General features: G+C 48.2%; 1 protein-coding gene across 5 annotated transcripts in view; it reads right to left on the bottom strand.

Annotated features, from left to right (window-relative positions):
• Window positions 1-978: 978 nt before the first annotated feature.
• The window catches only part of LOC146853751 (glycine N-acyltransferase-like protein 3), a 194,842-nt gene continuing 172,756 nt past the window's right edge, over window positions 979-23,064 (bottom strand). For all 5 annotated transcript variants that reach the window (XM_085650388.1, XM_085650390.1, XM_085650389.1 and 2 more), the window contains one exon: window positions 979-3,003. In XM_085650388.1, the coding sequence (XP_085506514.1) occupies window positions 2,586-3,003 (418 nt within the window). In that variant the 3' untranslated portion in view covers window positions 979-2,585. The remainder of the gene's footprint in view (window positions 3,004-23,064) is intronic.

Raw genomic sequence — 23,064 nt, forward strand, 5'->3', positions numbered from 1 at the left:
TTTATACCACAGGAAGTTAAGTTATCGGGCAGAAGTTGTGTCCAAGCCAGCCTTCTTCAGTAGTGAAATCATTTACCCTTTCTTCATGGCACAGAGACCTACATCTTGTTCATGAGAAGCATTAGGAATGGTTCATCGGTGGACTAGAACTCTCAGTTGACCAAATCAGTGTGTTGGACAGAGGTTAGGGTCATAATGTGATTTGTCTAAGGAAAGAATGGGGAGAATGAAGACAGCATATTTTTGAGGATAATGACCTTCCTTGGCTGTTCACAATTACAATGAGTTTATTTAAGAAATAAAGAAGAAACAAAGCTCTTCACTCAAACTTGGTTATATGGCAAGAAGGGAAGTCTAATTGACTTATTTAGTAAGCATATTAATGATTTAAAATGTTTCCTTTTGGGAGTTATATTAGTTTGACACTATCATACTATTATTCAATGACACCTGAATTGTAGCAAGGGATACACTCTGTATCAAAGGCAGAAAGGGTGAACCGTGAGGCCTCCTCCGGCACCATGCCTAACTCTTCTAAAATCAATGGAAATGTACACCTCTAATGTAACAACACGCCAAAATGAGTACAATTTGATTAATGGTTCGGGAGTTTAAATAATTTGTAATAGATCATATAATTTGTGCAGCCAACTTTTTATTTTTATTTATGTTTTTCAATGCCTGATATTTCTTAGCATTAGATGATGGTGAGGTATTTAGAGGCATCAGGAGTTGAGTGGCAAGGCTGAGTACAAGATATTCATGGGTACCACATTTATTGACCTACACCCAACAATGTTCAGGTAGAAAGATAACAAAAGTCACACAAGAAGGGTAGTGCATAGCAAGCCGATATGCGAACATTTCTCATTAATAGAATAGCTTCTGCACAAGCAGCAGCAGTGTATGTCTTTCTCACAAACATGATTGGCTATGTGGCAATAAAAACATGAAAGGAAGCTGCCAGCACCACCAGAATTGTAGCAGGAACAATTTATTAACAGAAATAGTAGGTAAAGACAAATGGTTAAAACACAGACAGTACTTCATGTTTTTTAACTGATTGCATAAGAATCACTCTGCTCTGGTCTCCTAAGCGTTACATAAAATAACAATCATCATCATCAAAGATACTTTATGCGGTTTCATGACCATCAGAGTGACAAAACATCGATTAATACATTTACAAACGGTTAACATCAATCAGCATCCTTAATACATAAATATAATTTAAAAAAATTACATTTTATAAAACTCATAAGACTTCATAAAATTTACGATTTCGTTACAATTGTAGCTATCAATAAATCCCAGGATACCCCCAAATATCAATAGCATTATCTGTACAGTACCTACATTTATCATTTAAATCAAACCCAAAGTTAAAATGAATAAAACTGATCAGTATCATATCTTATCATAAAGTTGTAAAATGTATAAAACACATCAGCATCATATCATATTCTATAGTTGAACAGTATTCAAAAAAGTGCTATGAAAGAGGTTAGAGCAATGGCTATTACATTTATATACATATATGTACATAGTGCTTGAATACTTAAAGTTGTTATTTTTTGTAGGTCTGGCAGTAGCCACTACCTATAGATTGCAAAAACGCACATATTCATGGGGGCTTTTGGCCAACCCTCTACTTCCATTGGACTACCTTTGTGCCATTCACATGTTCTGCCCACTACAGCAGGGAGCAATGCGACCACCCAGTTTCATTCCTTTCTCTAGGTGTAACATCATGCTGCTACAGCATAATATCACCAGCCACAGAGAAAGTAAAACTTGAAGTGAATGGGACTTATGACCGTATGTCATTTTTTGCTATTAATTTTTACATTTATTTTACCTTTTTAGCTTTTTGCTTTTGCTTGTTTTCCTAAGCAACTTCTCAGACACAGCTACTGGGCCTCAGCCGCCAGGTTGCAGTGCACCACATACCGCATATGCTTGTGGCATACATTTTTTCATCCCACTGTAAAATGGCTGCCTCCGCAGGATCATTGGTATCCATGTGAGCATATCTGCAGCCATGTTTGAACGTTTTTGTAAAACTTTATTACATAAAAATTTAAAGAAGCCCATCTATGCATGAGCACAAATGAACAGCCATCTATGAATGGTGTTGTAAAGACTTTGTAATAAAACATTCAACGATTGTTGCCTGTACATTACTAAATATACTAGTTAAATCATACAGGCTAAATTATTGGTACGTGGTAGCATGGATATTTTAATGCATCTGTTATACTTTGGCAGAATACAAGTCATTTTATCCTGACTATGATAAGAAGAAGGATGCAGACAAGTTTTAAGAAACAGAAAAATGTAATAATGAGCATGATTAAAATATTAACATACAGCAGTAGGAGTTGTGTCATTGGCAGTGAGCTGGAAAGCATTTTGTTAGGCAAGTGCGGCTCTCATAATTATGACAGCATAGGCACTTCTAGTGGCGTACGTTTTTAAAAAATTGGTTTCAGCCCATCGTAAGCTGGCTGCCCAGCAGGGTGCATTTGTACCCTTGTGACCATATGTGCAGACATTGGTAGTCATAGGTCCTTCCACCTTCGGAACTATTGTTTTGTATCCGGTGTACTATGGAACCACAGTAGTTTTTCACCTGTGAGCTCCGTAAAACCCAAGCTCCTAAACAAGGCCTGAGAGGGTTCATTATCTTCTTCCACATGGCAGTAAACTGGACGCCCATCCTGCCTGAGCACATCTGCCAAGGATGAGACTATGCACTTTGCATAGCCCTTACCTCTATGTTCAGGCAGAGTGTAGGCCATGCGTATCGCCTCGTACTGATCCGTCAGTGCCCAGGAAATGGCACTCTCTGAATAACTGGTTACACCACAGCGGCTGGGGGAGTTCTTAATACAGGTCCTCACATAATGCAGACTGCAGTCACTTCCTCCAAATGCCCAGGTCTTGTCCACTAGTTCAGCGTGAGAAGGTTTAAGGGGTAAAACTTCTACATCCTTGCTTACGCTGTAACAGAAAAAAAAATTGTATTATCAATATGGATATATTCCAGTTCCTTCAATTGAAGTGTAGAGGTTTATCTGTTCCTATCACACTAATAATTCAAAGTCAATCCAATCTGCTAAAGTACTTAAGGGATGTTGTCTCTGTTTTTTTAAAAAAATTCCTGTAAACCAAACGTGACACATATCCCTTCCCAGATTAGAACAAATGTTTACTACTCCTCTGCGATTTTCATGTTTGTGGAAATTCAATTCTCTTGATATCCTTCAATATTTATCGTTTTGCCTTCTATACTTCTTACTGTAAAGAATGCAGCAGATCTTGCCTCTTAGATCTATATAGCAATCCTGCCACAGCATAGCCTCACTACCTATTCTTGCCAGTGTAGAATAATTTTGTCTTCCTCAATCGAGTCAAATAGCCAGAAAGACCACTTATAAGCCCAGTGTGTCAGATAGTCCTTAGTTTCCCCCACCTTGTTAAATAGACACCATATGAATGCTGAGACTCTGTCAAACATTAGCTTTAGGAAATGATGTTTATATAGAAAGAGAGTCAAAGCTACTTCCTTCAGGAGGAAATGTCTAATTTGAAGGTACTACAAAAATGTTTCATTGATTTTCATGTTGCATTGTTAATCAAATCTATAGCTCATGTAACTAATGAAATAACTTACCCTTCAATACACCAGGCATCTCAGGATTCCATAAATGAGTAACATTCAGGAACTTGCAGGGATTGTATGATTTCGTACCAGAACCTTTCCAGATTGCCCAGTGATTTGAGTCAAATGTACTTAAAATTTTGGATTGACAAATTTGCATGCATTGTTGTGGTAATTTGCATGAATTATGACAATAATCCAGTATCATTTAGGTGGATTGAAAGAAAATAGAACTCTCAAAAATATTCCCATACATGCCTAGTAGCAGTCTCTCCAATCAGGAAGTTCTGATGGAACTGCCCATAATGCCCTGTGTGGACTTTCTTTCAACTAACTCAATTCTTGGGGGCCCCAAGGAGGGGATGGAGGTACCACCAACATTTTATTTAAGTGTTGTGGTTGGGTGACGGGACTGCAGCAGACCCCATGAAATATTTAAAAGAAAGAAAATTAAGGATCTAATTTAGAATTCAGTGGACAGGTTACTCCGTCACAAACATGCGGGATATCCTGTCTGCCATATTACAAGTGCAATTAGATAAATTACACTTGTAATACATCAATTGGGATATCCGTTACATCTGTGATGGAGTAACCTATCCTACGTATTCTGCAAAAAAGCCCTAGGCTGCCACTGGGTAGCTATATTTAGGTCTGTGTTTTGACAAAAAATTACTTTATTGTTTTGCTAATAACTTTTGTACAGTAAGTTGAATCTTTTTGAACATTTCTAAAGAAATGCTCTTCCTTGCTTAGTTTCTTCATGGAAAGTTTCAGGGTGACCCATCAAACAGGGGCAAAGGAAAAGAGAGCTCCAAAACACAAAAGCTCCATGCAATTTCCAAAGGAATTTTTAAGAAAGACTACACCCAAAACAGTTCATAGGAATAACACCCAGTTTGGCAAGAAACTAAATCCTGGTCCAGAAAGTGTGCTTTTTGTGATTTGGTGTAATCCATTCAGTAGTTTTTGTGAAATTAGGGTTTAAAAATATTTGCATAAATGGATGTTTTGAGTGACTCTCACAAGGCTCCCGAGGGCACAATTAAAATATATTGACCATTCTGATTGGCCTAGAGGACTTTTTGGCTGGGGATATCTCAATACAGCAGGAGTGAATGTCCTGTTGGAGTGAGCAATCTAATTGGCGCTGCTCAACATGAAAAAAAAGTTGCAGCAGCCATTACAGGGCTCAGGAGACTCGCCTGTCCTGAAAATGAGTTAAAGAAATATATATAAGAGTGCAGGGTAGGGATACCCTGGCCTTCTAGATCTTTGGGGGGATCCCAGAGACTCATTAGGGCAAACAAAATGTTTACATATTTGGAGATTTAGCTACGATCCCAACGTACTCCCACAGGATTACAGCAAACATAAAATTAAAGCCCTCATATTTTTTCACTTTTGAATAACCCCATGGTGGTGCTCATCTTGGCGGTCAATTCATATCATTCTTTGAGGAGGTGGGTGTGCATGGGGCCCCCTCCCTGAGCTGATTTCTGGCTTGGGACCCCTTCCACGAGGCTTGTTGTGTCAAAGAAAGGGAATGGGGGTGCTCTGCCCCACTTCTTTGAGGCCCCTGTGAACCCGGGCCCAGTACACAATAATAGGGGAGGGAGACGTGCAGCCCACCTACCTGAGCCTATGATCCCCTCTGCCATGCACCGGAGCCGTTTTCTCAATGGGGAGCGGGTGGCCCTCCACTAGCCTTTACAAATTTAAGGGACCCCATGCCCGAGGGCCATATTAATTTTATGTTTAAATTTGTTTTTATTGCTGCAGAAAAGAATCAAAATAAAGGCCTACACATTGAGAGAACCCTTCTCTAGTTTTCCACATAATAATGCAACTTGTAGATTTGACAAAAGGAGCAAAAGAAACAATACAACAAGCACCCTCCCACCCTACTCCCAACAGCCCTCCCCCACCCTATCCCAGTACCATCAGCTGTTATGTTATGTTATGTTATGTTAATCGTACTTGTAGAGCGCACGGTTACCCTGGGGTGTCCTGGCGCTAAGCACTGGTTACTAGGGACAGAAGAATGTGTACTACTGAGAGAAGAGCCATGTCTTCAGCCCCTTCCTAAAGGAAAGGAGATCCGGGGCGTTCCTGAGATAGTAGGGAAGCTCGTTCCATGCCCTGGAAGCACGATTGATGAAGCTCCTGCCTTCCCAGTTGACTCTTAAATGGGGGGATTTGAGCAAATTTAGCTCCAGTGGAACGTAACATTCTTCCCGGGATGTACCATTGGAATTTACACCTAAGGAAGTCAGGTCCTGTTCCATTGAGGGCCTTAAAAACGGTGCAAAGTGCTTTAAAGCGAACCCTTTGCTTCACCGGGAGCCAATGAAGTTGTCTCAGTTCCTTTTTTATAGAAACAAATCTTGTAGTTCCTGACAGCAATCTGGCTTCTGCGTTTTGGGCTAGTTGGAGCCGATTGATGTGCTGCTTTTGAGCATTAAGATATAGGCCATTGCAATAGTCCAGGCGTGACATTATAAGGGTCGTTATCACATGGTGAGCTTATTGTCTAGCAGTACCCCAAGGTTTTTTGCTTTCCAATGTCTTCTGGCCATGCTGTGTAATCTGTTTGGACAGGGGAGGTGTGTAAGTTATGTAAAAAAGTGCTACAAGCTATGTTGAGTCAGACTCAGCTAGGTGCAGTAACTGCAGATAGCAGGGACATGTCGGTTCTCTGAATTCCTTGGTCAACAGGGCTAAGAGGGGCTGCCATATTTTTCTGAAGGTGTCACCTCGTGATGTCAATGATAGGGTGAGCTTTTCCATCCCCAATATGTCCCATAGGTGTCTTAGCCATGCCAAGTGTGTTGGGACGGTGGGAGAGTCCCAAAGTACCATGATAGTCTGGTGAGCCGCCCCCAGAGCAATGCTAATCGGACGTCACATTCGAGAAGTGAGTGGAAAAGTAAGTTGGTTAGGTAACCCTAATAGTGTGTAAGATGGAGATCTGGGAAGCTGTGTAGAAAAGTGGGTGTCAATGTCATCTAAAACAGTGGTCCAGAATGTTGCCAGCCCCAGACAGTCTCAAAGAAGGTGACATACCATGCCTTTAGCCCCGCACTGTTGCCAACATAGGTCACTTGGGCCGGGTTTCATGCAGGCCTACCGGGGTTGAGGACCAATAGGAGGTAATTGTAACTGCTGTTTCGGTGCATGTCATGTTATACGTAGTATACTGTGCTCGGTGGTAAATATCGCACTATTCCTTTGTTGCGAGAGACCGGGTGAGCTTTGACTCCCACCGTTTTTGCGAATGGGATTTATCGTTGGTCTGAAGGGGTTGAATGAGAATGTACAGCTCTGAGATGAGACTCTTATCTGTGTATTGTCCCAACAGCCACTCTCATACAGAGTCAACAGCCTCTCTGCCCCATGTCAGACCGAGTGGTGTGTCACCCAAAGGTTATACCTGCACATCATCCCTAGTGGTCCAGTGAACCTCTGACTCCTTCTCTCACTCCACTCTGTCATCTCCTTTCTGCTCAGTTTTTCCTCTTTTTTCACTCTTCATTTTTATTTTCACTCTTTCACTCTCTTTTATTTTCACCCTTTCACTCATTCCTCCACTTTTCAATTTTCTCACATTTGCGCCCATTTTCTTCCCGCCGCTGCTGCCCCCCGTGGCCCCTCCCCCCGTATGACCGGCCCAAGCCAGTTTCCCCTCCCCACCTCCCAGCTGTCCAGCCCTCCCCAACCCCTACTTAATGGCAGCCACTTCTAGGACATGCGAGCAAGACCACTGACTCATTGTCAGTGAAATTGCTCTCCCTCCCTTGCAGCTCTACCATTAAGTGAGGCCTCCTGAGCCCCTGCACTCTGTTTTGGTGTTCAAGGCCCTCCTCCACCCGCAGGTTATACCTGCGCCTCATCCCTCGTGGTCCAGTGGATCTCTGACTCCTTCTCTCGCTGCGCTCTATCCTATCCTTTCTGCTCCATTTTTCCTTGTTTTTCACTCTTCATTTCTATTTTCACCCTTTCACTCTATTTTATTTTCACCCTTTCGCTCTTTCTTCCACTTTCCTTCACTTTTCCTTTTTCCCACTTTTGCGCTCATTTTATTCCAGCCGCTGCTGTCCCCGCAGCCCCTGCTGCCCCAGTGCTACCAGCCCAAGCCAGTTTCCCCTCCCCGCTCCCCGCTCCCGCCTCCCAGCTGTCCAGCCCTCCACGAAGCCCTACTTAATGTTGGCTGCTGTGCGGCCACGCTAAAGGCAAGCACATCAGGTGCCCGTCCATGACCTGACCACGACCAGCACCAGGAACCCTGGACCTATACACCGCCAACACTACAACCCAGCGGCACTCCATGCACTCAACCCAGGCCGCAACAACAACTGCATCCTAGCATCACCAGCCGACACCCACGGACCCTTCAGCTGTCACCGCTGCCGGCACACCTGCAGCACAGCCAGGAACACGGACCCAGCACAACCCGCCTGTAAGAAAACAACTGACCAAAGACCGTGCAACGCATCCTCCTCAATGTAGCTCACTCCACAAACACATCACAGAAATCTGGGACCTCCTCGACAGCATTCTTCACCAAAACCTGGACCAACACCACCTCGGACCGGACATCACCATTCCTCAAGGATACAAGGTCTTCCGGAAGGACCACCCCAGCCACCCGGGAGGAGGCATTGCCATCATCCACAAAGCCACCCTCTGGCTGAGCACGCTCCCCGACGAGCCCACAGACCTGATGGAACACCTACACTTCAAGATACAGGCCAGCCCTACCACCACCCTCTGAGGAACTCTCATCTACCGACCCCCCTGGACCCTTCGGACCTTTCACCAACTCCATCCTGGACATCATCTCCCCGCAAGCCATCGCATCCACCAACTACAGTCTGTTGGGAGACCTCAGCTTCAGCTTCCACCTCGACAACCAACTAGACCCCAACACCACATCCCTTCTGGACAACCTCAACAACATTGGACTCCTACAGATCGTGACCGAACCCACGCACTCAGCAGGACACACCCTCGACCCCCTCTTCACAACAGGAAACTCCATCACTTTCAGCCACACCACCGAACTCCTGTGGACAGACCATCGATGCATCCACTTCACCTTCAGAACATTCACAGACACCAGCACTTGCTCCCACGAAGAAACTGGGCTAAAATCACTGACGAACAGCTCACCTCCTCCCTCGGCAACTCCACCCCAACCACAGCGGAAGAGGACGACCCCAACAACGCGGCTCAAACTCTGCACAGATGGATCTCCGACAGCGCCAACACCATAGCCCCCCTCAAGAAGAACAACGCCCACTACCAATTCATCAGAAATACGAGAAAAACAACGATCGAAGACAGAATCTCCACACATGCGCACAACAGCAAAGAACTCTTCAACATCATCAAGAAGTTCGCCCAACCCACCAGCGAGGCTACTGACATTCCTGCCTCACAAGTCCTCTGCAACAAACTCAGCACCTTCTTCCAGCACAAAGTCAAGAACATTTACGATAACTTCAACGAAGACAACCAACACACTGTACCCTCACCAGCCACCCCTGACACCCTGAAGCCAACAATTGACAGCTGGACAGCCCTCACCACCGAAGACACGCTGAAGACGATTAAGCCAATCCACTCCGGGGCCCCCATGGATCACTGCCCCCACCACATCTACAACAGAGTCGCAGACACCATCGCACCCATACTTCACCACACCATCAACTGCTCCCTAGCAAACGCCTCCTTCCCCGACAACTGGAAACACGCCGAGATGAACCCCCTCCTGAAGAAGCCCTCGGTGGACCCCACCAACCTCAAAAACTACAGGCCCATCTCCCTGCTCCCTTTCCCAGCAAAAGTCATCGGGAAAGTCATCAACAGTCAACTTGCCACCTTCATGGAAGATCACAACATCCTCGACTCCTCCCAATCTGGCTTCAGAAAAAACCACAGCACAGAAACCGCCCTCCTTGCCGCAACAGACGGCATCTGCTCCCTCCTGGACAGAGGAGAAACAGCAGCCCTCATCCTCCTCGACCTTTCAGCGGCCTTCGACACAGTCTCCCACCGCACCATAAGATGCAGACTCCACGACGCAGGGATCCAGGACAAGGCCCTCGACTGGATCCACTCATTCCTCTCCGGCAGAACGCAGCGGGTCAGACTCCCTCCTTTCCTCTCGGACCCTACACCAACCACTAGTGGAGTCCCCTAGGGGTCCTCCCTCAGCCCCACTCTCTTCAACGTCTACATGGCTCCGCTCTCCCCCATGGTCAGAACCCAAAGGCTCAACATTTTTTCATACTCAGACGACACCCACCTTATCCGCTCCCTATCCAACGCAGCCAAACACAACTTTCAAGAAGGCATAGAAGCTGTCGCCAAATGGATGAAAAGCAGCTGCCTACAACTCAACACTGACAAAACAGAAGTACTCAGCTGGGGCCCACACCCTGATGCCTAGAATGACACCTGCTGTCCCTCAGCCCTCAGAAGCCCACCCACCCCACAGACCATGCACACACCCTTTGGACTCCGAGCTCAAAATGGACCACCAGATCAACTCTGTTGCATCCTCCTGCTTTCATACCCTCCACCTCCTACCTAGGACCTTCAAATTAATCCCCCTCGAGCACAGAAAAAACATCACTCACGCCCTCGTCTCCAGCAGACTCAACTACTGCAACGCACTCTACGCCAGAATAAACAAAAACCTCACCCGCAAGCTGCAAAACATCCAGAACACCGCCACAAGAATGCTCCTCAATCTGCCAAGACACTGCCATATCTCCCAGCACCTGTGCACACTCCACTGGCTCCCCATCGAGGCTAGAACCACCTTCAAGATTCTCACTCATGCACACAAAGCCCTCCTCAACACCGGACCAACATACCTGAAAAGCTGACTCAAGTTCCACCCACCCCACAGAACCCTACGATCAGCCCAGCTCTCCTATGCCGTGGTCCTCCACTCCAGAAAGACCAGATCACGAAGTCGCTCCTTCTCCTTCCTTGTGGCCAGAGCCTGGAACGCCCCATCGCTCCACCTTAGACAGACAACATCACTCCCCATCTTCACTAGAAACCTCAAAACTTGGCTCTTCGACAAACCCCCTCCTTGATGGACTCGAACCTGCACCTTCCCTTCTCCCCAGCGCCTTAAGACCATTACGGGTGAATAGTCACGCTTAGCAAACACATGAATGATTGACCTGGAGATATTGAAACCTTTCCGCCTCAGGGATGGAATAGTCCTGTCTTAGGGTTTTAAATGGTATAAGCCCCTCTACGTCAAAGAGGTGGCCTATTGCCCTGCATGTCAACTACCGGCATATTTGGAAAGAAGCTCCAAGTCCCGGGTAAACTCTGGTTTGTCAGTGATTGGGGTCAAGGGTGAAGGCAGTGAAGTAAGTTTCCCTTTGCGAGTATACCCATTCCAGACCCATAGCAATGAACTGGCTACCCCTCCACGTATCCACAAGACCGGTCTTTTCAGCCAGGCAATACCTTCTCCCAAAAGGGAACCTGACCCCCCGCACTCCCTCTGTGTATTGAGTGGTCTTTGTGTTGTCCATGGCTGAATTGGAATCGCCCCTGATTAGGATCAAGCGGTCCTCCAATATAATTGTTTCTGCCAATGCCTGCCTGATAAAGCACTCCTGCCCCTCGTTTGGCGCGTATAGGGTACCCAGTATTTATGTTTGCATGCCCAGCTGTATTTGGTGGATGAGGCAGCAGCCTTTGAGTTCCGCTAACTTAAGGCCAATAGTGCCTTTAAGGGTGTGCAAAAATAAAATGGCAACCCCTTCCATTTGACGTCCAGTTGAAGAAAATAGCTGCTGTGGAAAGTATCTGGACTTGAGTCTCTGGGTGTCTCGAGCTATGAGGTGAGTCTCCTGGAGGAGACAGATATCTGCCCCAGTATGTTCTAGATTGGAGAGTATAGCTTTCCACTTGACAGGGTTACAACCCTTTAACATTTAGTGAGATAGTCTTTAAAGTGTCACCTATGGCCATACTAAATGTGTAAGGGTTTGCCATATGAAAAGGAGCTGACCAACCGTCCCTTCCTCTAGGGGAGCATGCAAAGTGATATCCTGGGATCTAGAGGATAATATCTTAGCATCCCCTGTTTGTGTCGTGCATTGGTACATGAAAAAAACATTCAAAATAAAAAAACACCCACAAACAAAACTTAACAATGATGTCGACAATGTCTCTAGAAGAGGGGGCCCGAGAGGTGTCCCTTCCTGTCAACTAGGAAAGTTTGTGATAGGGTTCATCGTGGCCAGAGGTTATCGTGAGGGCAGCCCCACTCTCAATCTCGGATAGCATCCTATGAGCGTCCTCGATGCTATCAGGGCATGTTGCGTGGATTTATTCTGTCCCTCACGCCATGGCACCCCCCAGCAAGGCTCTCCAGCACTGCTTTCCTCTCCTGCACTATGGCCTCAGGGTCTGGTTTCATAGGTTTCTTGCCCCTCTGCCTTTGCCGCTGTCTCTTCCACTGCCCTGCCCTAGCCCCCGCTTCCTCCGCGCTCCCCACTTGGGATTCTGGTTGCTCGATCCGAAGTAAGTCACATGCAGCACTTTGGGAATGTACTTAGTGAGTCTTCCCCTCCCATTTAAAGATCGAGCGGAATGGGTGACCCAAACCATAAGAGATGTTGTGGTTCCTGAGAAAGGAATTCACTGGACAGAGCTCTCGCCTCTTCTGAAGCATTATAGCTAAGAGATTTTGGAACAGTTGCAGTGAGTGGCCCCTGAAGGTTGTTGCATCAGAGCCCCGTAATGTTCGAAGTATACGGTCCTTCAAGGGGAAGCTGCGGACACAGGCTAGTATGTCTGGCAGTGGCATGTTCAAAGCTCTTGGCGGCCCCACACAGTGGTCTAGGATTTGAGCAAAAAGAGCTTGGACAAATTCCTCTACATTTCCTGCTTCAGCCGAGGGTGGTGCGTTCTGTATACAGATATTGTTTTGTCTCGACCTATTCTCTAAGTCCTCAGCATTGGCCTAGAAGTCGATTTGCCTGTCTGAGAGGCATATTATTTCTTGGTGTAATTGCTCCAACTCATCGCCCCTGGATGTTTCGTTTGCCTCTAAAGTGTCGACTTTGTCCTGTATGTCCGATATTTCTCGTTCTACTCTTTGCAAAATCCTTGCCCAAATCACCTTTCATCTGTTGTAGGTCCTCTTTAAGTGATGGGAATAGTGACTCCAGATAGGAGTGGGTGATGGGGGCCTCACCTTCATGTCCTCCCTCGGGGGTGAAGAGTCTGCCAGGAGGTCAGGTCGATCCTGAGGTGGGAGCTTGACCAACATGTCTTTTATCGTATGGTCTTTTTTAACCCGGGCTGTAGCCATCTTTAGTGTGCTTGATATAGGCACGACATTGGTGTCGGGTCAGCTGGGGCCAGGTGGTATCTGCCGATATTCTAAAGAACCCCATATAGGGGCTTCGTCCGGGTTGTCATCACCCGGCACCAAGAGAAGCGTATCGTCTCTTGAAGAGGGGTGTCAGGGGGGGCAGGAGCTAAAGCCTCCCTTCACAGCTGCAGGAGTTGTGATTGCAGATCCCCAGTCTGTTGGGTGGATTTCTGTGCCTAGGCAGGGCCTCTGTCATGTTATTTATGCACCTATTGACTACCGGGGCTCTGGTGCTTTCTGCAGTGTTGTCCCCAATATTCAGGCCCCGGGACTCTCCATAGACCAAGCCCTCTGTGTAGGTGCCCTCTCCTCCAAGACCAGCCCTGTTGTGAAGACCTGTGCTTTGTGGGGGGGACAGGAGCCTCAGGACTAGTCCCCCCTTCTGTCCTGTTCCACAATATGCTGGGGAGCACCTCTCACCTCTTTACAGGGCTAGGGGATCAGAAATTACCGCTGTCACGTTGTCCAATGCTCCAGGGAGAGGTTTCTGACCCAGAGGGGCCACCAAGTGGGTGGGGGTCCATTGACCAGCTGTGTGTTGTAGAGGGGGGGACTGAGCTTGTCTCGTTCCACTACCCCCAGTACTGCTAGTCTCTCAAATAATCTCCCACAGTAGCTGGGGAGCTGTGGGGGCCCATACTGGTGCAGGGGGGCCAGTTTTATTCTGACTTAGGGGGGGCACCAAGAGTACCCCCGTGCCTCCATTGCATCCATTGTCCATCCTGGACATCATCTCCCCGCAAGCCATCGCATCCACCAACTACAGTCTGTTGGGAGACCTCAGCTTCAGCTTCCACCTCGACAACCAACTAGACCCCAACACCACATCCCTTCTGGACAACCTCAACAACATTGGACTCCTACAGATCGTGACCGAACCCACGCACTCAGCAGGACACACCCTCGACCCCCTCTTCACAACAGGAAACTCCATCACTTTCAGCCACACCACCGAACTCCTGTGGACAGACCATCGATGCATCCACTTCACCTTCAGAACATTCACAGACACCAGCACTTGCTCCCACGAAGAAACTGGGCTAAAATCACTGACGAACAGCTCACCTCCTCCCTCGGCAACTCCACCCCAACCACAGCGGAAGAGGACGACCCCAACAACGCGGCTCAAACTCTGCACAGATGGATCTCCGACAGCGCCAACACCATAGCCCCCCTCAAGAAGAACAACGCCCACTACCAATTCATCAGAAATACGAGAAAAACAACGATCGAAGACAGAATCTCCACACATGCGCACAACAGCAAAGAACTCTTCAACATCATCAAGAAGTTCGCCCAACCCACCAGCGAGGCTACTGACATTCCTGCCTCACAAGTCCTCTGCAACAAACTCAGCACCTTCTTCCAGCACAAAGTCAAGAACATTTACGATAACTTCAACGAAGACAACCAACACACTGTACCCTCACCAGCCACCCCTGACACCCTGAAGCCAACAATTGACAGCTGGACAGCCCTCACCACCGAAGACACGCTGAAGACGATTAAGCCAATCCACTCCGGGGCCCCCATGGATCACTGCCCCCACCACATCTACAACAGAGTCGCAGACACCATCGCACCCATACTTCACCACACCATCAACTGCTCCCTAGCAAACGCCTCCTTCCCCGACAACTGGAAACACGCCGAGATGAACCCCCTCCTGAAGAAGCCCTCGGTGGACCCCACCAACCTCAAAAACTACAGGCCCATCTCCCTGCTCCCTTTCCCAGCAAAAGTCATCGGGAAAGTCATCAACAGTCAACTTGCCACCTTCATGGAAGATCACAACATCCTCGACTCCTCCCAATCTGGCTTCAGAAAAAACCACAGCACAGAAACCGCCCTCCTTGCCGCAACAGACGGCATCTGCTCCCTCCTGGACAGAGGAGAAACAGCAGCCCTCATCCTCCTCGACCTTTCAGCGGCCTTAGACACAGTCTCCCACCGCACCATAAGATGCAGACTCCACGACGCAGGGATCCAGGACAAGGCCCTCGACTGGATCCACTCATTCCTCTCCGGCAGAACGCAGCGGGTCAGACTCCCTCCTTTCCTCTCGGACCCTACACCAACCACTAGTGGAGTCCCCTAGGGGTCCTCCCTCAGCCCCACTCTCTTCAACGTCTACATGGCTCCGCTCTCCCCCATGGTCAGAACCCAAAGGCTCAACATTTTTTCATACTCAGACGACACCCACCTTATCCGCTCTCTATCCAACGCAGCCAAACACAACTTTCAAGAAGGCATAGAAGCTGTCGCCAAATGGATGAAAAGCAGCTGCCTACAACTCAACACTGACAAAACAGAAGTACTCAGCTGGGGCCCACACCCTGATGCCTAGAATGACACCTGCTGTCCCTCAGCCCTCAGAAGCCCACCCACCCCACAGACCATGCACACACCCTTTGGACTCCGAGCTCAAAATGGACCACCAGATCAACTCTGTTGCATCCTCCTGCTTTCATACCCTCCACCTCCTACCTAGGACCTTCAAATTAATCCCCCTCGAGCACAGAAAAAACATCACTCACGCCCTCGTCTCCAGCAGACTCAACTACTGCAACGCACTCTACGCCAGAATAAACAAAAACCTCACCCGCAAGCTGCAAAACATCCAGAACACCGCCACAAGAATGCTCCTCAATCTGCCAAGACACTGCCATATCTCCCAGCACCTGTGCACACTCCACTGGCTCCCCATCGAGGCTAGAACCACCTTCAAGATTCTCACTCATGCACACAAAGCCCTCCTCAACACCGGACCAACATACCTGAAAAGCTGACTCAAGTTCCACCCACCCCACAGAACCCTACGATCAGCCCAGCTCTCCTATGCCGTGGTCCTCCACTCCAGAAAGACCAGATCACGAAGTCGCTCCTTCTCCTTCCTTGTGGCCAGAGCCTGGAACGCCCCATCGCTCCACCTTAGACAGACAACATCACTCCCCATCTTCACTAGAAACCTCAAAACTTGGCTCTTCGACAAACCCCCTCCTTGATGGACTCGAACCTGCACCTTCCCTTCTCCCCAGCGCCTTAAGACCATTACGGGTGAATAGTCACGCTTAGCAAACACATGAATGATTGACCTGGAGATATTGAAACCTTTCCGCCTCAGGGATGGAATAGTCCTGTCTTAGGGTTTTAAATGGTATAAGCCCCTCTACGTCAAAGAGGTGGCCTATTGCCCTGCATGTCAACTACCGGCATATTTGGAAAGAAGCTCCAAGTCCCGGGTAAAGTCTGGTTTGTCAGTGATTGGGGTCAAGGGTGAAGGCAGTGAAGTAAGTTTCCCTTTGCGAGTATACCCATTCCAGACCCATAGCAATGAACTGGCTACCCCTCCACATATCCACAAGACCGGTCTTTTCAGCCAGGCAATACCTTCTCCCAAAAGGGAACCTGACCCCCCGCACTCCCTCTGTGTATTGAGTGGTCTTTGTGTTGTCCATGGCTGAATTGGAATCGCCCCTGATTAGGATCAAGCGGTCCTCCAATATAATTGTTTCTGCCAATGCCTGCCTGATAAAGCACTCCTGCCCCTCGTTTGGCGCGTATAGGGTACCCAGTATTTATGTTTGCATGCCCAGCTGTATTTGGTGGATGAGGCAGCAGCCTTTGAGTTCCGCTAACTTAAGGCCAATAGTGCCTTTAAGGGTGTGCAAAAATAAAATGGCAACCCCTTCCATTTGACGTCCAGTTGAAGAAAATAGCTGCTGTGGAAAGTATCTGGACTTGAGTCTCTGGGTGTCTCGAGCTATGAGGTGAGTCTCCTGGAGGAGACAGATATCTGCCCCAGTATGTTCTAGATTGGAGAGTATAGCTTTCCACTTGACAGGGTTACAACCCTTTAACATTTAGTGAGATAGTCTTTAAAGTGTCACCTATGGCCATACTAAATGTGTAAGGGTTTGCCATATGAAAAGGAGCTGACCAACCGTCCCTTCCTCTAGGGGAGCATGCAAAGTGATATCCTGGGATCTAGAGGATAATATCTTAGCATCCCCTGTTTGTGTCGTGCATTGGTACATGAAAAAAACATTCAAAATAAAAAAACACCCACAAACAAAACTTAACAATGATGTCGACAATGTCTCTAGAAGAGGGGGCCCGAGAGGTGTCCCTTCCTGTCAACTAGGAAAGTTTGTGATAGGGTTCATCGTGGCCAGAGGTTATCGTGAGGGCAGCCCCACTCTCAATCTCGGATAGCATCCTATGAGCGTCCTCGATGCTATCAGGGCATGTTGCGTGGATTTATTCTGTCCCTCACGCCATGGCACCCCCCAGCAAGGCTCTCCAGCACTGCTTTCCTCTCCTGCACTATGGCCTCAGGGTCTGGTTTCATAGGTTTCTTGCCCCTCTGCCTTTGCCGCTGTCTCTTCCACTGCCCTGCCCTAGCCCCCGCTTCCTCCGCGCTCCCCACTTGGGATTCTGGTTGCTCGATCCGAAGTAAGTCACATGCAGCACTTTGGGAATGTACTTAGTGAGTCTTCCCCTCCCATTTAAAGATCGAGCGGAATGGGTGACCCAAAGCATAAGAGATGTTGTGGTTCCTGAGAAAGGAATTCACTGGACAGAGCTCTCGCCTCTTCTGAAGCATTATAGCTAAGAGATTTTGGAACAGTTGCAGTGAGTGGCCCCTGAAGGTTGTTGCATCAGAGCCCCGTAATGTTCGAAGTATACGGTCCTTCAAGGGGAAGCTGCGGACACAGGCTAGTATGTCTGGCAGTGGCATGTTCAAAGCTCTTGGCGGCCCCACACAGTGGTCTAGGATTTGAGCAAAAAGAGCTTGGACAAATTCCTCTACATTTCCTGCTTCAGCCGAGGGTGGTGCGTTCTGTATACAGATATTGTTTTGTCTCGACCTATTCTCTAAGTCCTCAGCATTGGCCTAGAAGTCGATTTGCCTGTCTGAGAGGCATATTATTTCTTGGTGTAATTGCTCCAACTCATCGCCCCTGGATGTTTCGTTTGCCTCTAAAGTGTCGACTTTGTCCTGTATGTCCGATATTTCTCGTTCTACTCTTTGCAAAATCCTTGCCCAAATCACCTTTCATCTGTTGTAGGTCCTCTTTAAGTGATGGGAATAGTGACTCCAGATAGGAGTGGGTGATGGGGGCCTCACCTTCATGTCCTCCCTCGGGGGTGAAGAGTCTGCCAGGAGGTCAGGTCGATCCTGAGGTGGGAGCTTGACCAACATGTCTTTTATCGTATGGTCTTTTTTAACCCGGGCTGTAGCCATCTTTAGTGTGCTTGATATAGGCACGACATTGGTGTCGGGTCAGCTGGGGCCAGGTGGTATCTGCCGATATTCTAAAGAACCCCATATAGGGGCTTCGTCCGGGTTGTCATCACCCGGCACCAAGAGAAGCGTATCGTCTCTTGAAGAGGGGTGTCAGGGGGGGCAGGAGCTAAAGCCTCCCTTCACAGCTGCAGGAGTTGTGATTCCAGATCCCCAGTCTGTTGGGTGGATTTCTGTGCCTAGGCAGGGCCTCTGTCATGTTATTTATGCACCTATTGACTACCGGGGCTCTGGTGCTTTCTGCAGTGTTGTCCCCAATATTCAGGCCCCGGGACTCTCCATAGACCAAGCCCTCTGTGTAGGTGCCCTCTCCTCCAAGACCATCCCTGTTGTGAAGACCTGTGCTTTGTGGGGGGGACAGGAGCCTCAGGACTAGTCCCCCCTTCTGTCCTGTTCCACAATATGCTGGGGAGCACCTCTCACCTCTTTACAGGGCTAGGGGATCAGAAATTACCGCTGTCACGTTGTCCAATGCTCCAGGGAGAGGTTTCTGACCCAGAGGGGCCACCAAGTGGGTGGGGGTCCATTGACCAGCTGTGTGTTGTAGAGGGGGGGACTGAGCTTGTCTCGTTCCACTACCCCCAGTACTGCTAGTCTCTCAAATAATCTCCCACAGTAGCTGGGGAGCTGTGGGGGCCCATACTGGTGCAGGGGGGCCAGTTTTATTCTGACTTAGGGGGGGCACCAAGAGTACCCCCGTGCCTCCATTGCAGCATCTCACCGGTCACCTCAAGGGCCTCCAAGGGCAAGGCACTTCGCCCCTGGCCGTTGGAGGAGGGGCCGGGCTCCAGCAGTCATAGGCCCTCCCCATGTCCGGCGCGTCAGTCTTCAGTTTGCACTGCATAAGCCTCCCACCGAGCGAGATCCTCTGCCCAGGGCCGACCCCGGGTGGCAGCGCGAACATCCGTGCTCTTGCTGCACCTGGGGGGCTTTCACTTCCTCGCCGGTTGCTGTTGTGAGGTCCGCGCACTAGGGTGCCGCGTCCCAGAGATCCCAGGCCTGAGGCATACTTACAGCGCAATGCCGAAACCACCGGGTCTTCTCGCTCTCCTGGTTCCAGGAGCTGCCGCCGGGCTACTCTGCAGGGCAGGAGGTTCCCAGAGCCCAAATTTTAATGCAGGCCCTCTGCAAAGCCTTAGGGCGCTGCTATACAGGCTTATGAACAGGCTGGGTATGGAGTGATCGCCGAGCTCGTCTTCTCACTCTCGGCCAATCCCCTGTATTAATTTGATGGGGAGGGGTGTACGGCACCCTCCAAGACCCTTTTTAGGCCTCATGGTCCCAATACACCAGGGTTTTTTTAATGGGAGGTGGCCCATTCTCAACCTCTTAAGGCTCTGCAGTCCCAATCACCTTGGGCTGGATCCACTTTAGTGCTCCTGGAAGCCCACGCCTGGGACACTGTTCCCCTGCCAGCGAGAGCAAGGGTAGGAAAAACTGTCTGGTCCCACCCGGCAGGAGCTGCAAAAATACATCTAACATGTGGGAGCATACATTTGTTTCTGTGACCGCGCTCTTGTAGGCAGGAAAATTCAGACTGCTCCCACACGGCGGGGGCATACAGAAAAACATGTGCCCATCGGGCAGGAGCAATGCTGGCTTTGATGTACCCAGGATGGGTGCCTGCGGCTCCATGGGGGCCATGGGGTTTCACCCGTGGTCCCAACATTGTTTGTTACCCTTACATTAGTCTTCATTTATGGGGTCCCTGGGACCTGTAAAGTCTTGTGGAGGGGTCAACGTGTTGAGCTCCCCATTAAAAAGAACAATGCTCCAGAAGGATTGGGTCCATGGGGCCATTTGTGTATCGAAGAGTGGAGATGTCCACCCTCATCTCATAAAAAAGAACAATGTCCTCTGATGTGGGGTCCCCAGGGTCAGTAGAGTTTGAGGAAGGGGGTCTGTGTGCCCCTCACCATAGAAACTAAAATAGCCCTGCAGAATGGGGTCCACTAGGGCCCATAGCGGCCTGGGGCAGGGGATATGTGCCAACCTCCCCAATAGTTATACAAAAGGGTGTCCTGGATGAGCACCGGTACACCCAAAGTAAAAAATTTAAAAAAAGAAAAATAAATGAGCAACAGGAGCTCCTCACTTATTATTCCTTGCTTCATGAAATACCAAGATATAGCTTACTGCCAAAGTTGGTGTAATTAGGTGCCAAATTATGTTCAGCTGTTTTGGCTGTACATCTTTTTAAAAAGTCTATGTGTTTATCAGATTAAGGCAGACTTTGGCATTCCTGAGATGGAGCGACAGCACTATCTACAGCTGAGACATTGGCTATTACATCCCCCATTTAAGGTAGCTGTGCAATGTCGCCTCACCCACTACTAGCGTTGGTTGTTGTCAAAGACCTCAGACAAGGGGCTGATCTCGAACCTATACAATATGTTGAATGAGCAATGCAAACACATATACAACTCAGGATGGAACAGATGGGAGAAAGACTTGGGAAGGGCACTAAGTAATAAGGAATGGAAGGGAATATTTCATAGGTCCCTCCGTACGGCCACTAGCATGACACTAACTGACACACTCATGAAGGTAGCGATGTACTGGTACTATACAACAGCGAGAGTGAATAAGATTAAACCCTCCTTGAACACAGAATGCCAGAGAAAGTGCGGTGCGCAGGCAACTTTGGTCCATATACTATGGGAATGTCCTCGAATTCAGTAGTATTGGACCCAAGTGTTGGATGAGATAGATAAGCATTTAGACACCAAACTACTGAGGCTTTCCGCACATGTACTGCTGGGGGTCCACGATCTGCTGTCCTATCCATAGAAATCCAAAAGAGGCCAACTAATAGGAATGGCATTAGGATCAGCCATGCAAAACATTTTGGCACACTGGGGCACCTCACAAAGTCCGACACACTCAGGGTGGCTTAGAAAGTTATGGCATAACATAACATGTGAATTTGCAAGGCACACTTTGACCCCAAAGGGGTCTCTTGGCGCTGAATGACAGATGTTTATTGTTATCCAACTCAATGGTACTCATATCATCAACCTCAGATGGATGAAAGGCTGAGTGGACCCGCTGTGATTTGAACCTGTGACCATGAGGTGGAACACAGGTCCCTGTAGTGAATGCATTAGTCCACTGAGCCACCAGACCCGGGTGGCATGTCTTGGGAATGGAGAAAATAACACTCACCTTAGTGAGACAGGGCTCCACTTTTCACAAGACTTGGCATCCCTTTCTGACCATACTTTCACAGGATTTTCTGGAGCTTATGTGCCCCAGGTAGTTACATTTGCTGTGTTTGCCTGACACCCTCATAACTGCAACTCCTGAGATGCAATAAAACAGCATGCTCCACTATATATTTTAACGCAAGCAAATTGGTGAATAGGGGAGGAGTGGGGGAGGGACTCATCCTTTTTATGTTCATTTGATAATGTTTCGCTGCCATGCACATAAACTACTCATGGGCTCTGCGAAGCCTCTGCCATGCATTTACATTAGACTGGCACTGTCTTTTCATGTTTGAATTTAAAACTACAATAAAAGATTTGAACGATAAAAAAGTCTATGTAAAATGCATGGAAAAATTTATTTTGGCACCCCACCTGTTTTTCTCTTTTGACAGATCTCCTCACTACTTCCCAGGTAGGAGCTGAGGTGGATGCACGTTTTTTGGGAAAGTTTCATGAACATTCGTCAAATGGTGCCAAAGTTATAAGCAAACGAAAAATGTTCTTCCTCTGGAAAATGCAGACTAAACTTTAACTACTATAAAACCACTGACACAAAACTCACACACCTACAGACCGGTAAAGCTCCTGCTAAGCCACAGCAAACAGCTATTTCCCAGGCATTGGCATCCCGGTACATAGCAGGAGCCGGTCTTGGGGGGCTCTGGTCCCCAGGGCCATATGGCTCCAGGAGGGGGTCTGTGTGGCCCCACTCCATTGCATGACTTTGCCCCGAGGAGGTGGGAGTCGCAGGGGCTGTGGGAGGAGCTGCATGGCCCCCGCATTAATGTTATGTTTATCTTAGGGGAGGTGGCAGTCCCCAGGTCTGCCGAGGGGGTCCACAAGGCCACCCGAACTTCTTTCAACAACGTGGCCCGAAGAGGTGATGGTCCCTGGGGAGGTCTGAGAGACCCTTACTATAAAATAAATAAGTCCCGGGGAGGTTGTGGTCCCCGGGGCACTAATAGGCCCCAGGAGGGGGACCCGTGCACCCCCTCCCTTATTATGCAAATGCCCCCAGGACCTGGCACACCGATTACTAACGAAGCGCTGGAGCCCATGTGTCATTTTTTAAAAAGAATTCTGCATATCCCGCCAACATTTTTAAAATGCTTCAAAGGTCCAGTGGGACCTCTCCCAAGAGGCCTTGAGGGTTAGGTTATTTTGCTTCTTTATAAAAAAAAAAAAATTCTGGGACTCGGCTCAAGCTGAGTCCCAATATGGCTGCCAAAATTTTCTGGTTTGTGTTGGCACCCAAACAGATCTCAGCACAATATCCTATATCTAGAATTATAAATGTCTTCAAGTAACTCAGGAACTGTTGAATGGATTTACAACAAGGTACAAAAAAGGCACTTCCCTGGACCTAATTTTTTGAAAATTCCATTCAGCAGCTCAGGCTGTATCCGTGTCTAAAGGTCCAATGGAAATTAACAATTAAGATGGGGAAAACTCATTTTGGGACCCT

Source organism: Triturus cristatus, chromosome 4_1, assembly GCF_964204655.1.
Source record: "Triturus cristatus chromosome 4_1, aTriCri1.1, whole genome shotgun sequence".
NCBI classification, from domain to species: domain Eukaryota; kingdom Metazoa; phylum Chordata; class Amphibia; order Caudata; family Salamandridae; genus Triturus; species Triturus cristatus.